The sequence below is a fragment of the Sebastes umbrosus genome, chromosome 13, assembly GCF_015220745.1.
Source record: "Sebastes umbrosus isolate fSebUmb1 chromosome 13, fSebUmb1.pri, whole genome shotgun sequence".
NCBI classification, from domain to species: domain Eukaryota; kingdom Metazoa; phylum Chordata; class Actinopteri; order Perciformes; family Sebastidae; genus Sebastes; species Sebastes umbrosus.
In genome coordinates this window covers 19225383-19240078 of record NC_051281.1, presented here as the reverse complement: position 1 = coordinate 19240078, position 14696 = coordinate 19225383, and the positions used below count along the sequence as shown (strand labels likewise).

General features: G+C 42.6%; 1 protein-coding gene across 5 annotated transcripts in view; it reads right to left on the bottom strand.

Annotated features, from left to right (window-relative positions):
• myo16 (myosin XVI) overlaps positions 1-14696 on the bottom strand; it is a 118038-nt gene that overhangs the window by 58232 nt on the left and 45110 nt on the right. For all 5 annotated transcript variants that reach the window (XR_005209494.1, XM_037789276.1, XM_037789275.1 and 2 more), the window contains 8 exons: positions 13409-13517; positions 11139-11263; positions 10859-10984; positions 6564-6639; positions 3292-3442; positions 2970-3120; positions 2187-2297; positions 117-182 (listed from right to left, as the gene is read on the bottom strand). Coding sequence is in view for 4 of the 5 variants with exons in the window: in XM_037789276.1 (XP_037645204.1) it covers positions 117-182; positions 2187-2297; positions 2970-3120; positions 3292-3442; positions 6564-6639; positions 10859-10984; positions 11139-11263; positions 13409-13517 (915 nt within the window). In the remaining variant the exon portion in view is untranslated. The remainder of the gene's footprint in view (positions 1-116; positions 183-2186; positions 2298-2969; positions 3121-3291; positions 3443-6563; positions 6640-10858; positions 10985-11138; positions 11264-13408; positions 13518-14696) is intronic.

Genomic DNA, 14696 nt, shown 5'->3' with positions numbered 1-14696 from the left:
ACATGCTTTAAGCCTGGATCATAGCACATAGACATGCAAATTCAACATTAAGAGAGCAAAGCACGGTGTGTATTGTAAGCCTGTGTGAAATAGAGGTCATTTAAATGCATGCTTACCAAAGTGGAGTAGATGGGCAGCTCTTTGTTTGGATTGACCAGCAGAAGGATGTGTCCAATGTAAGTCTACAAAAAGACAAGTAAAAACACACCTTACTGATCTTTTACTCTTGAAACTCTTTCCTTTACATCAGAATTCATGGTGACGACAATCTCTATTTCCATAAGAATATGGTAATGTCATGGCAGAGAAAGGTCAAGAAGGGACCTCCGACGATAACCTCAGTAATGACCTTTCTCCGATAAAAGAAAAAAAAACAACAATTCTGTCCTCCCACGCAGTGTATACACAAACCCTGAGGCCATTTAGATAAAAAATAACCAATCCCTGACCCTTTCCACTAAACTGCTAACCCTCACAAAGAGCCCCGGAGGCAGTGTGGAAGCTACCGCTCTGTCCCCTTGGGAGAGCGCAGGCATTGCTAACATTCTGTAACACGCTGCTCCGTCCTTAGGCCCTCGCTCAAGGTTAATGACTTGAACAAATTCCCACTGCTTGTGGACACGGAACAAAATTCACACTTGAAGTTTTTCTTTTTTTAACTGAGTGAAACTTGTCTGCACCACTTCCACACTAACTGATAAAGGGCTGGATTATTGACTCGCATGTCACAAGATTAAATATCAGTGTCTTCTGTCATTGCCTCCCCCCGGTTCCTTGCCGCTCTCCTCGGGGGGGTTAACGGTGCACTGGTCCTTCTATCCTGGCAGAAGGCAGCGGACCACTCATCAAAGCCCCATCTCTGACCACCCTGCTGGGAACATATGGAGCATTCAGCGCCTTTGTCCTCCCCCTCTTTCTGTCCTTCATCATCACATCTCTGCTTTGTTCACCTCTTTCTTGAAATGCCCTCTATTATGTACATAAGGTCATACCTTAAGTATAGAAACAAGAAGGTGAAGAAGGGCAGAAATGCAAAGAAATGAATTTATTTGGTAACATGAAAAGTGTAATCTTCTCGTTTCTAAGCTTTGAGATAAGATGGATACAATGTTGAAAACTTTATCTTTACATGTAAGGCCATTGTTTGCAATATCTTTGCTACAAACAAAACGGAGCTCGACTGTAACGCGTGCGATTCCATGACAAACGCAATCAGATCAGGCGTGCTCCTATGCCCCTCATGATAGCTGCACTTTGCCCTTTCTTCTCACCTTTTCTTCTTCCAAATTGGACTGTACCTCAAATCCAGCCCTCATTATTCTGAATTCTAATCATTTCTCTTTTCTTCATCCACCGCTCTGCTGCCTTTCATTGTCATCCCCTTGTCTGTTGTCCCCTGCTGTGCCTAACCCGTACTGTCTGTCGCCCATCTGGGTTTCTATAATAACAGACAATTACTGCCTCTTCACAGAGAAGAGAGTGCACCGGATAGCTCCACATTGATCTGGCTCCAGTCTTTATAGAGCTCGGTCCCCATGGAGAAGTATGGGCCAGACTACAGTTTTGACGGAAGGGAGCAAATGACAGGAACATAAAATTCACCAATTGTTGGAGATGAAGGCATTTTACTCCTGAATATAGTTATGGATTTATCTTTCCAATCGATCTAAATGGTATTGATTTTGCAATTGTCACCAGTGTGAGTATGTATGCGTATGTTCGAATTAGGCACCACCCGCTCTTACACAAGTCAGCAGGCCGAAACCGAGTGGGGAAGGGATTCAGCTCATGAATACAAAAGGATGATTGGTGTGATGGGTGTCATTGGTGTAAAAGTGGTCGGGTGTCAGGTATCAGAAATATAAATATTATCTGCACAACAGCCTTCAGCAGAGGAGGTACAGTATTTGTGCTGCACTGTTTTAACACTACATGTACATATGCTGGAGGGCAACTCACTGCAGTGCTCATGATGGGTATAAAGAACGTGTGATGTGATCCAAATATCCCAGACCATAAACAACACAACGCCTCGCTACAAATAAACAACTGTATTGGCCCAGTTATGCCCGGGAGTGTGTGCGTGTGTGTGTTTGTATTTCTCTCTGTAGAGTGTGTACTTTAATGCATATTTAATATTGAGTGGGACTTCCGTGTTTAGTGGCACAAGTACAGTGGAGTCTTACGTAGATTTGGTCGTTGCCAAAGCGCTTCTGCATCTCGTAGAGCAGGCTGCTGTCGGTCAGCTCACTGAGGGACGCCAAGTCATCATTGGGAGCCGGAGGCATCAGCTTGACCTGAGGAAAGTGCAAGGTGAGAGTTAAGACCAAGATCTGCAGCGTGAGGCAGAGTATTTTACATGATACATGTAAAATCTGGGGCAGTGGTCTCACAGATATTGCAGCACCAATTAAACTCTTCACCAATGGATTTCTTCTATTAGCCAACCTTACATGTGAGAGGATCTACAATTCTGTTGGCTCTCAAATGCACATTACTGGAGAGATCTACAGCACATATTGCTTAACTAGTACATACTACATACTACTTCTCAATCATCATTGCTGAATTCAAACTCAATGACTCCAAGTTGTAACAGTTTTCATGTTTTGATTTCTTTTTTTCAGATTCCCTGCCTCTTTGTCTGTTCAGAGGCACCAAAGTAATTACGTAGTGTTTGATGTTCAAGATAAAAAGCGAGCCTGATAAAGCAGCCGTGAAATGCAATGCCTGAAATTCACAAAAAAACTAGTTTAATTTAAAATAGATAAAAACTTCAAAATGTCAGATTTGAAGTTGGTCTGGAGCTAAGTTTCGTTGGTGTGTGGCAAACCTCGTCTTCATTTATAAAAACAAGTAACAAATGGAATATATGAAATTGTTCTTTTTGTGGACATTTGGGGTTATCTATGTTCTTATTGCCTTACAGTTTTTTTTTGTAGTGTGGGAGTTGTAAGACTGCAAGATACCTGCTCCAGTTTGCTGGCTCCAGAGCTAAAGGGGCCATCTAGGCCATTGTCCTGTGAGGAGTGTCGGCTCAGTGCTCCACCTGCGTCTCTGAACATGGCACACTTCTCCAGCAGACTGTCCCGCTTAGAGATAGAGAGACCCAGAGGGTTCCTGTGTGATAGGTGGACAGGCAAGGAGTTGGAAAAGACACAGTAGAAGGAGGGAGATGAAGCAGATTTGGAGCAAAGGACGAGAGAAAAAAGGGGTGAGAAAAAAAAGAGGATTTACAATCTATGTAGTAACCATAAGACAACAATTCTGCCAATGAAACTGTTAACCCACAAGTTCTTGACAGGAGTGTTGAGGTCGTGTGAACCGCCATCATAGCGTTGGTCAGCGGCGGGTAGAGGAGCGGTGGGGTCCTTTAGTCTCTGCAGCCAGCTCTCCTCTGCGTTCAGCAGCATGTCAGCTATGGGCTCTGACGCGGAAAGGTCTGGTGACATGACACACAAGACAAGTTCAATTTGATATAGATGGAAACTTCAAAATGTCATATTTATAATTTTATCCCACCATTCTGTGCCACTGGTGAAAAGACATAATATATTGGTAATATTGTCTGCTAAAGACCATAATACTCTACGTTCTAAAACAACCTTTCTGTTCTCTTGTCTTCCGCCATGCCAACCCTCCTTCCCAATCCGTATGGATGAGCCTGCACTGGTGCAGAATGTGAACCCCACTATGGATCAATCCAACTGTGCTTAAGAGGACGGGGGAGATAAGATCCCACCCACCCCCCGTCTGTAATGAGGTCTAACAGGGCACGAGGGGGGGGAATGGCTTCATCCTGTCTTTTTATTTCTGTGTGACTGACAACCCCCTAGACTCCTATCTCTTGCTCTGAATTTCTTTCGTCATGTGGCTGCTGAGGGAGGGGTGTGGGCTTCGAGTGAGAAAGAGGGGGATTGTCTCAGTCTCTAAGGGCTTGTCTCACATCTTTTCTGAGCCTACATGCTGGAAAGGGCTATTGATTAAGGCCGGAGCGAGGCAGTCAGAGGTGCGATGAAGCCATGGGAGTAAATGGTTAGAGGCAGCTGTGATATTCTATCCCACAATGGAGATGTTAGAAGCCCATAGCCCCCTCCATATGACACATTTCATCACTATCTCTCACATTTACAATGACTACACTACATTCACCAGCAAACTGGTTCAACGAATGGTTTTATAGCAGTTCTGTTTAGGTTTTGCGATGCGGGGAGTTCCAGCCCTGCTGTGTGTGTGTGTGTGGGAGGGGAGTTTGCAAGATTGTTCAGCTCATCAGCACATAATTATGGCTTTCACTCCAACATTAATATTATTGAAAGTAATACAAATATGTAAATTAACAATATTACACCCAGAAAGGGACTGAACATTCCATGAGAAAAAAGAAGAGATGTCTTTTCTTGTAAACAAACACAGTTACGTTTACAGCCAGTGTATCTTTGAGACTTTACAATTGTGCTGAATGCCTTTCCTTTCTCATAAGACATTTTAGAAACATCTTCAACTGTCGATCAATGGTATAGCGTGAAACCAAGCAACATCAGCCCCGACATGGCTAATCTTTGGAGGCAAGGGCCAGTTTCATTTACCATCACATTGCTGTATTTGACACACAGGCCTGACTAGCAACTGATGAGATGTTTCCAGTCTGTTTGAGGTGTTTCATTTGTTTGTCTTCTTCTTCATATATTACGGCCTGCAATTACAATAAGTTGCATTACCGCCCCCTCTGCAGCTGGCGGGAACATGTGCCTTTCCGTACATCCTCGTGTGCAGAACCATGATTAGAGCTGAGACACGACTTATCGGCCTACACTAAACATTAAGCTCCTATAACAGCCTACATGTCATGTCTCAGATTTTACTTGTAGGACTCACGTTTTAGTGTCTTTGATCGTCATCTGTGATATGAAAACATCTGTTTACCAAGCAGTGAATGAAATAAAAAGTGTGTTATTCATATTTCAGTCATATAATCATAACACACCATGGAGCGTCTCACCTGCCTGCCTGGCTCCTGACAGCTCTGTCAGTCAAACTGAAGATTACACTGGACGGTGTGTAGCTAGGGATGTCACGATACCAGAACTTTAGTCAATAGCTATACCAGTGAAATTCTCGATACCAATTTGATACCAAAAAGAAAAAGTAAAACAATAAATCCCATGTACTTCAGCATAGACTCCTTTATTACCCGTTTGCATACTGTTTTTTTGTCAGGAAGCTAAACAGGTCATAATTCCCTCTCTATTATCTATTTTATATTGCTGTGAAAACAACTTTTTCAAGTTTCTCATTTTACAAGATTACATTTGAACACATCATGATAATGTTAGAATTTACTTCCGCCCAATACTCCTTTTTACTGAATAGAGCCTGAATGCATTATGTAAATCAATGGCACCTCCTGTGTTGAAATCAGCAGGAGGAGAGCTAGTTAACGTTAGCTGTTAGCAGCCGGTTTGCAGCACAATCCTGCACGGAGCTAACAGCTAACGTCAACTGGCTCTCGTCTTTCCACACTGATTTGTTGCTCACAATGCAGCGTTATCAGGGGAAAAATTAGGGTGCGTTGATGGTTGATAGTAGGTTTACTGTGTCCCAAACACATTTTCTATCATCCCCTGGACGACGGGACACGTTAGTCTCGACCGTCACGTTTTCAGTATTTTGGCATCGATTTGCTAGCGAAGTATCAGTTCTTGTGACATCACTAGTTGCAGCCTGTCTTAGCATTCCGCAACATTCTGCCACGAAGCTGAGAGCGTTGCATCAGGCCACCCTCTCTCTCTCCCTCTCTCTCTCTCTCTCTCTCTCTCTCTCTCTCTCTCTCTCTCTATATATATATATATATATATATACAGCACCACTAGTGGTCAAAAGTATTACAGGGTACCTTTAATGCAAATTTAATTTATGAGGGTAGGATTTAAAGGGGATCTATAATTACGATAATCACCGTAAGACTGGGCATCATTTTTCAGATGCTAGCTGTATCAACCTGCTGTTTGCAACTCATTATTTAAATCATTAATCATCAGTCAAATATATCCTGAACTGTAGGGGCCACCAGTCATGGCATCAGTGCAAATGGTCTTTATTCAGCTCTCCTCTGTTTATCTTGTAAGCTTCCATTATTAAAAAAACAATACATGCCCCTTGATATAATGATATTATACGTTTATGCCCATTAGCAAATTAATCACACAAGCCTCTGCTGATTACTGCTAACACCCAATTTTAATCAGTGCATGTGTGTACGGGCATGAGTAAGGTGTTAATGTGTTCTTTCATTAATAAATGAGTTCTCTCTTGCAGATACACTCAGATGTGCTCAGCAGAGACTGATTATGACGGAGCCTCATTCACTGTGTACACTGCGTCTGTGTGTGTGAGCATGTGTTTTATATCATCACAGTGATTATTAATTCATTTGCAGCTGAATAAAGTCAGAATCCATTTCTCCGCTTCTTTGCTTCATTAAGTCGTGATTGCTAAAACACGTTTTGCCCATTCCAGCAGCAATATCTGTGTATGTTTGTGTGAATGCCTAAATACGTTACCTGAGGGCTTGTCTTGGTTGCAGTTCAGCAGAGTCGGGTTTGCTCTGTGCCTCAGGAGCTGGCTAACGATGCTTGTCTGTAAGAGACGGGAGAAACACCGACATCCATTTTCATTAGATCCTAGAAAAAAAATCAAACACATCTAGGGCACTGTTAACTGCATCTACTTTCAAACCGTCAGCGCGGGAACAAAAAAGCAGATTTTTGATCAGGTCATAGGAGATACGTCGGTTATTCACACATGTATTGCTACAGTGCAGATGTATACATGTAAATGTAGGATATACTGTGACACAGACCTAGAATTTAAACACTGAGCAGGTGATACAAACGGTGTATGTCACATATGACAGGTCTGTACAAGTGTTGCCCCTGACTGAGGTGATCCTTTAATAATGAGCGGATCTTCCATCACATGTCACAGTGGAAGAACCCCATAGGGGTCGACCCTCATTTCTGCACACAGTGACATGTGATGGCTGTCACCTCTGTCCTCTATTGTTCTGTCTAGGTTTTTGAGTCAGACTTCCTTTCCGTCTCATTACTCCTTCATCTTCGACATCTTCTTTTTGCATTCTCTCTGTCACCAGCCCTCTTTGACTCTGTAGAGTATCAGTGTGTGCAGAATCCAAGAGGTGTGATGCACTATGTGATCTGTGAATACTGATTTGTGATTAGTGTACGCAATGTGTTGAAGTATCTGAGCTCACTGTGACTCAATTTATTGATTATAGATAAGAACCGTTTCATTATTTCTTGGTAATGTAGGAAAGATGGCATGACCTAGAAACGGTCTAAGCAGCTCAATAAATACTAAAGCGCCGTTGATGAAATGAAATGAGACGAGTGTGGCTGATAATTAAACACAAGGACCTACTAAACCAGAGAAAATTCTGGGAAAACATTCTAGGAAAATAACAAACCCAACACATCCCCTTCTATAGGGTTCTATAGTTCACTACGCAGCCTAGTTACCAGAATAAAACACTGGGATTGTACGTTTCTGCAAACCACGGACACGTTGAATCTCATTCAGAACCATTTCTACATACGTGTATATCAACGTTATAGTTTTTTAGCCGCTCGTGGCGCTTTTAGCGTTTCAAAACTGCATTCTCAATTAAGTTTAGGTTTAGGCAACACAACTACTTGGTTAGGTTTAGTAAAAGATCATGTTTTGGGTTAAAATAAGTACGTTACTTTTGGTTCCACGAGGGACACGGACCAGTCTCCTGGGCGAAAGTCTTCTGTTTTACCCAACCATCCACCCCGTCCTCCTCCCTATGTGGACTTTGATTAGAAACTTATTTGCGATACGTCCAAAACAAATGTAATCCGGGAGAAAATACGATCCCGCGACATGTAATTGACAATGCAGTTTCGTGATATGGGAACTTAATTTTTAGGCTGCAATGCAACAAGCACTGTTTAAAGTCTGTCTATTGAAGTTGTATATCAGGACACCTTAAACATATTTCTACATTTTTGCAGTTAACTTGTGCATAGAGTATATTAAACAGCAAGTAACCATATTATTTTGCTTGAGCTAAGTAAAAATACAAATTATTGTTACTGATTCTCAGCAGTTTACTGCCATCAAAAAGGCTTCCCAGACGCTTCAGTAAAATCAAGTATAAAAACAATAAAGGGGCACTCCTGTGGAAAAACAAACACTTGTGTGATGTCTTTCTGTGGCTCTGGAGGAGTGTTCCAAAGTAGCAGTAACTTCTTTGTACTATAGCGGAGTAAGAGACATCGTCTGCAGTATGGAAGAGAGAGTGACTCAGCACATTTAGCAGACTGGCTCTGACAGCTGTTCAGCTATGAGTCTATAGCATCTCTACTGCCCACAAACCCCGTCAGCTGCACTCACACCCTATAAATACAGACAACACGTCAGTGGCACCACAAGATCTCTTCAGTGGGTCAGAGGGATCAGGAAAAGGTCATTAGATTGGGATCAGCGGGGACAGAGCAACCTCGTAGCTGATGTAGATTCAGATAGACAGGACAGTTTTTGGTAAGGGCCCAAATGTTCTTTTAATAATATTTGTCAGACCTGAAAATTAATCTTTAGATTAACATTAAACTGATTCAGGTGGCTGCTGTATTGCCACGACTTTCACGTGTACCTTCATTATAAAACTGAACAAATGAATCCAATCCCATTAGGGCTGTAATTTAACATCCTGTCACTTCGGTTTGAAAATCCACACACAAAACTATTTTAAATTCTTCCCTCAAGAGAACACATCTTGAAAAGCTTAGACTCAAACCAAGGACGCCAAGAGCCAGGGTCGAACTTATCACAAGACCGAGAGAGGGAAGCTTAATTAGCTGCATTAATAGGGTCATGTATCTTCTTAAAAGGTCAGTGTAGTACGTATGCCACACTGCAGAAAGGGGTCTTTAGGTTTAAAGTACCAACTAGTGTTGCAGTTTCCAGCAAGTGTTTCCAGGCAACAGTTTGCCTCATATCAGCAAAACCTCCTTAGTGGGACCAGTTATTTTATTGGCTGGATACATACAGACATCTTGAACCCATAATATCCTACATGACTGACGTGTCACTGTCAGTATATAAGGGAATGGTGACAGGAAGTGACTGCTGAGAGGTCTCAGGGAGTAGTTGGTATGCAGGAGGCAAAGCACTGGCACCAGTAAAGAGCCGATGGCTGAGGTGATTTAGCACTGCAAGAGAAACTAATCGATTCTCCAATCCTCTAGACTGCCACTCTCAAGTCAGATGCACTTACATATCGTACACACACACACACACACACACACAGAGTAATTGCTTATGCAGAAAGTCTTAAAAACAAAGAGACACAGGGAGGTTATTATTCCATTTAGAAGTTCGCTATCCGAAAGATTTGTACATTTAGATCTACTGATTAACCCTTTCAAAACGGACGGAGATTGTTGTTTGCGTGATTCTGTTTAAATCAATCTAAATCTAAAAACCATAATAGCTAGTGCGTTCATTCTTTTTGTAGCAGAAAGCTATGACTTCTGTCTTTTGCGTCATCATGATGCTCGTGATGACGTCATTATGTTACATGGTGAAATGCGCGGTGGCCCCGTATTGCCCCGTAATGGCTGCGGTAGATCGTTGTTTGCATGATCCTGTTTAAATCTATGTAAAATAAGAAACAATAATAGCTAGAGCATTCATTCTTTTTGCAGCAGAAAGCTAAGGCTTCTATTATTCATGTCGTCACGTTGTATGCTTGTGATGACGTCATTATGTTACATGTGGAACGTATAAAAAAAAAAATCAAAACGGCCTTGCATCTGCTCATAAAAGTAAGCATATCCAATTAACTTTGTGGATCTATATGTTTTGAGTGTTTATTTAGTAAAGATTTTTATGAATATTTGTTTTTGATTTTTGTATTTCTTTTTAATTTATGAAACAATTTCCATACTTGTATCAATTATTATGGTTTATTGACTTACATAACATTTTAGATCAGATTGTACAGATTTTAGGGATATGAAGTATTTGAAGATACTCCAAGAAATGACATCACAATAAGCAAAAATACCAATGTAGGCACTGGCGGACCATTTCTATTGTAGAATTCAAATGATTAATGGTCGTTTATTAAAATAAAATCTAGATGAAGGAATCTTGTGAGAGGAAAGAAAGACAACAAAGGCAACTAATCTGTATGAATGAAACAGAGGAAGGCTGCGAGGTAACAGAGAGGAAGCAATCATTTTAAAAACACACTCTAGTGGGGTAAAAAAAAAAAAAACACGGCTTCAGGCTAGATGAACCAAAGAAGTATAGAGAGCGACTCTAAATATCAAATGAATATTTTTTCTTTGTCAGCAGCCCAAGCACACAGCCCAGAAATGTAATTAAATATCCAGTTGGGTCAGCAAGATGCGAACGTGATCACTTCCCTTCCTTCATAGTTGGATCCCTCCCAAACCAGCAGATCTCATCGCTCCCACAGCTCCCCTCCGCCCCATCTGGGAATCAATCTCTTCTCCTCTAAGAGAGACCATTAAACTGCTAATCTAAAATGCTGTAACAAATGCATGTGCATATGCCAGCAATTCAACTGTTTCTAATCAATAGGCCCAAAAAGAGCAGTTTATCAGAGTGTGTGCAGGGTAACTGGAGGCAACTTCCTCTGAGGAACAATCCATCCATCAATAATTTCCTCGTGATTTCATTCATTCAATTAATGACTACGATCACATCGGATCAATGCGGCTAGATGAGTGGACATTAGAGGACTTCATTAATGTCAACAACATTTTGTTGAGCAGCTGTGAGTTACCTGTCCGTATTTAGCAGCCAGGTGCAGAGGGGTCCAGAAGTTGTTGTCAGCAGGATGAGGGTCTGCCCCTTTCTCCAACAGCACACACACCACCTCTCTATAACCACTGGCACATGCTATGTGGAGCTGCAGAGAGAGAGAGAGAGAGAGAGAGAGAGAGAGAGAGAGGAGAAGCTAAAGTATCTCATAAAAACTGAGTTGAAGAAAGAGAACAAACCACGACAAGGGGACGAGAGAGAGGTCAACTCACACACACTAACACGCATGTGACCTTACTTACCAGAGTGACCCCGTCATCATTGGGCTGGTTGAGGCTTCTCCCTGTGGCTACAAGCTGTCTAACATCAGACAGCATCGTGCTGGGTCTCTGTGTCTTCATGGCGTGCAAGGATGACACATCCACACCTAAAGACACGATTGAAACACATGCGTTACGGCAAGTCTTACGTTGCCATCCTTAAAAGGAATAGTTTTGGGAAATACTAATATTTACTTTCTTGCCGAGAATTAGATGAGAACATCGATAGCACTCTCATATCTGTGCGTAAAAAATAAAGCGGGAGTCTGATGAAAAAAACCTAGCTTGGCTTTGTCCAACGGAAATCTGTGTAAAAAGGATAACTTGCGGTTTTACGGGGCGTTAACCTGCTGGCCGGGAGCAGTGACTTCTTGATATCAATCGTCTTATCTAACTGTCAGCAAGAAAGCAAAAATGCATATTTCCCCAAATGTCAAACTATTCCTTTTAAACCTCACATCCAAGATTCAACAAAACTAGTTTCTTTACTGACTTTTGCAATATGAGGGATGAGTTACATTTAAGTACAGGGTTCTGACGTGTTTTGCATTTAAAAAAATTCCTCCGTTTTTGCAGAACTAAATTTCTCAACAGGATTTGGTTTGAGTTCAGCATGGTGTTCTCTGATAAGTGGTTGCACAGTGACAGCGCTGAATTACAACACAACTGCAGCCGACAATTTTAGGGAGGATGCTGGCTGTGTTTACAGCACTGACAGTGAAAATACCCACAAACTGACACTACACAGGAAACCTCATGCTAGAGCCAAAGCCTGGCAGATCAAGTGATGGCCAAAAGTGATCTTGATGTTGATGACACTTCAATAAAAAAAAATATCAGAAGGTCAAAGCCACTGTAGCTCATCTCCTGGGCTGACACAGACAAACAGAGGTCTACAAGGGCATCATTCCATAACTATGAAGATCAATGCACTGCTCAATAATCACATACACAAACTGGACCTTTACTCTGGTTGCTGTAATAGCGAGGATTGATTACCAATCAATCTATATTTCACTCGGATAAGCTCCAGGGCACTGACTAATGGGACCTTTCCAAGGAGACTGGTTGGATTAGCTAATCAATAAGTTTGTCTTTGCAAATAAATGAGAGTCACAGGATGTGTAGCTTTCTGAGACACGCTCATAGCAGAGAGAATTCTTATTCTCCACAGTGCCAATACTTGGAGGAGCGACTCGGCTACGACAACGCGAAGAAAAACTGAATTTCTACTTCTCCCCGTCCTAGAGACACATGGACAGTCTGTCTGTCCTTTTTCCCACAAACACACAAACTTGATGGGGATAGAGAGTGTACAGCCAAGTTGCTATAGCAACAGAGGCAGAGTGAGCTTGTGTGAGTATGAGTGTGTTTCATGGCGGCAAAGCCCAGCGTGATTGGGGGGTGAGGGGGTATCAGGGGAGCTGGAGGTAGGCAGGAGGGAGACATCACCATGGGGGGGCTGGCAGAAAAAAGCAGAGAATGGTCTAAAAAAATTCAGTGGCTGGGTAGTCAGAGAGTGAGCCTGTGTGTGTGTGTGTGTGTGTGTGTGTGTGTGTGTAGGGTGGTCTGAGCTTTGATGAGTTAGCTGTCTACAGTCAGAAGCTTGCATTTGTCATGTGAACTCGTGGCCAATGGCAGATGGACGAGGGAAGACCCTCCATCATTGTCTGTATCTGCTTCTGTCTAGCGTTGTCAGCACGATTCCTGCTCCCCTTTCTCTGCGTGTCTCTCTGTATTTCTCTGGCACTTTTCCCTCCCTCTCCCTCTGTCACTCCACGTCTGTGCCTCCACCACGCTCGCCTCCAACTCTCCTGTGCCTTTATCTCTGTTATTCGTAGCTCCTGTGTTGACCTTCTCCTTTCTCTGTGGGAGACAAGTGCCCCAATCGCAATCCACTATCATTAGGCCTGTGGGTGCACTTCACCTTCACGCACGCGCGCACGCACGCACGCACGCACACACACACACACAGAGCGCCTCCTGTTTAACTGCCGGTATGATATATTAACCATTCCCATTATACCTATAACTCCTAAATGAGGGAAATTAAATATTTACTTTCCCTCACTAGGCTTAGTTTTTCTCTTTCTGAAAGGGTTGCGATAACATAAATGAGCCAGCATATTTCACTGGATCAAACTGTTAATGGAGCTCATGTTGAAATGAAAATGTGAAATGTTAATGTTACCTCTCTGTTTTTCTCTCACCGCGCAACGCAAAAAACAAATGAGAGGTGCGCGGAGCTTTACCATTTTCCTCCAGGTGTTTTCGGAGGATGTAGCTGGTCTCCGTTCCCTCGGCGGCATAGTCCAGAGGAATGTTTCCGTTGACGTCCTGCAGCAGAACGTTCACCCCGGCCTTCCACGAGCAGGGCAGAGAGGACACAAACAAACAGAGTTTTTAGCCGGGGTCCATTCATCAGACTTAAAATCGATGATAAATTGGGCACAATTATCTCGGCTTCCCAGAGGCGTATACCTGAGCAGAACCATGGAGACATTAACAGACAATACAGTGAATTAAAGAACTCATTAAATAACTGCCTGGGGGGTGAGGGGCGTTGGTTACCGTTACCTGGGTTCATCGGGGTGACCGCGTGCGTGCGTGTGACATGATTAATGTGTGTTTACTCAACAAGGACCCTCTTCTGTTATAGCAGGAGATAACATGGGAGGCCTTCCCTTGGGCTCCTTTAATGACTGTTAACTCTTGACCGCACAGTCGTCGGTCACAATATGGTTATGATTAATCGCTTCTCATTGGAGGAACTCTACTGCACTCGTTATTTGTAAAAAATGTTGCAATGCTTTACCAGTAGAGCAGAAATGTGTACAAGCCATGCACCTCTCTTGGGTTAGGTACTAAAAGTAACACACATCTTTTCAAGAGGCAATTGTCAGCGTCCAGCCATAAATCGCTTCCTGTTGTTTGACTTAACCATAAAAGACAAGCCGTTGTAACGATCGTAGCTGGACCAGGTCTGATAACAGGGACAGGGGGACTCTAAGTGAGGATCCTTATTGAATATTTACAGCTAATAGAATTCTAACGACCGAGTTGCAGTGCGGCGAAGAGATTTATGACCTAGTCCTTAGGTAGACAGAGAGGGACGGGGTGGGGAAAGGGAAAAAATGGGAGGAAGAGGGCTGAAAATGCAAGGAGGGAGCCAGCTGACAGAGCAACACAAGAGCTGTTAACCTTAGTACACCGAAAAAACCCACAAGGACATTGAGCCTGAAACCCTCAGTGCAACCTTGCAATTCTTAATTGATTTATAAAATCAGACAAAAGTTGTTTTATTTTCAATAATGAAAAATGTTTTGCAGATATTCAGACAGAACGCTTTTCATCCAAGAAATGCAGAGCAATTACACTGCGATAAAGGCAGCACAATGCCGTCAATTCCACTTATCAGAGGATGTGTTCTGGTGAGCGTCGCGGTTTCATTGTGCACCCATTTGTGTCGTCTAGTGGGAGCTGTTTTTCGCTCGCTTATGAGGGTTAGTTAGGGGTTAACAAAGGGAATTAATTAACATT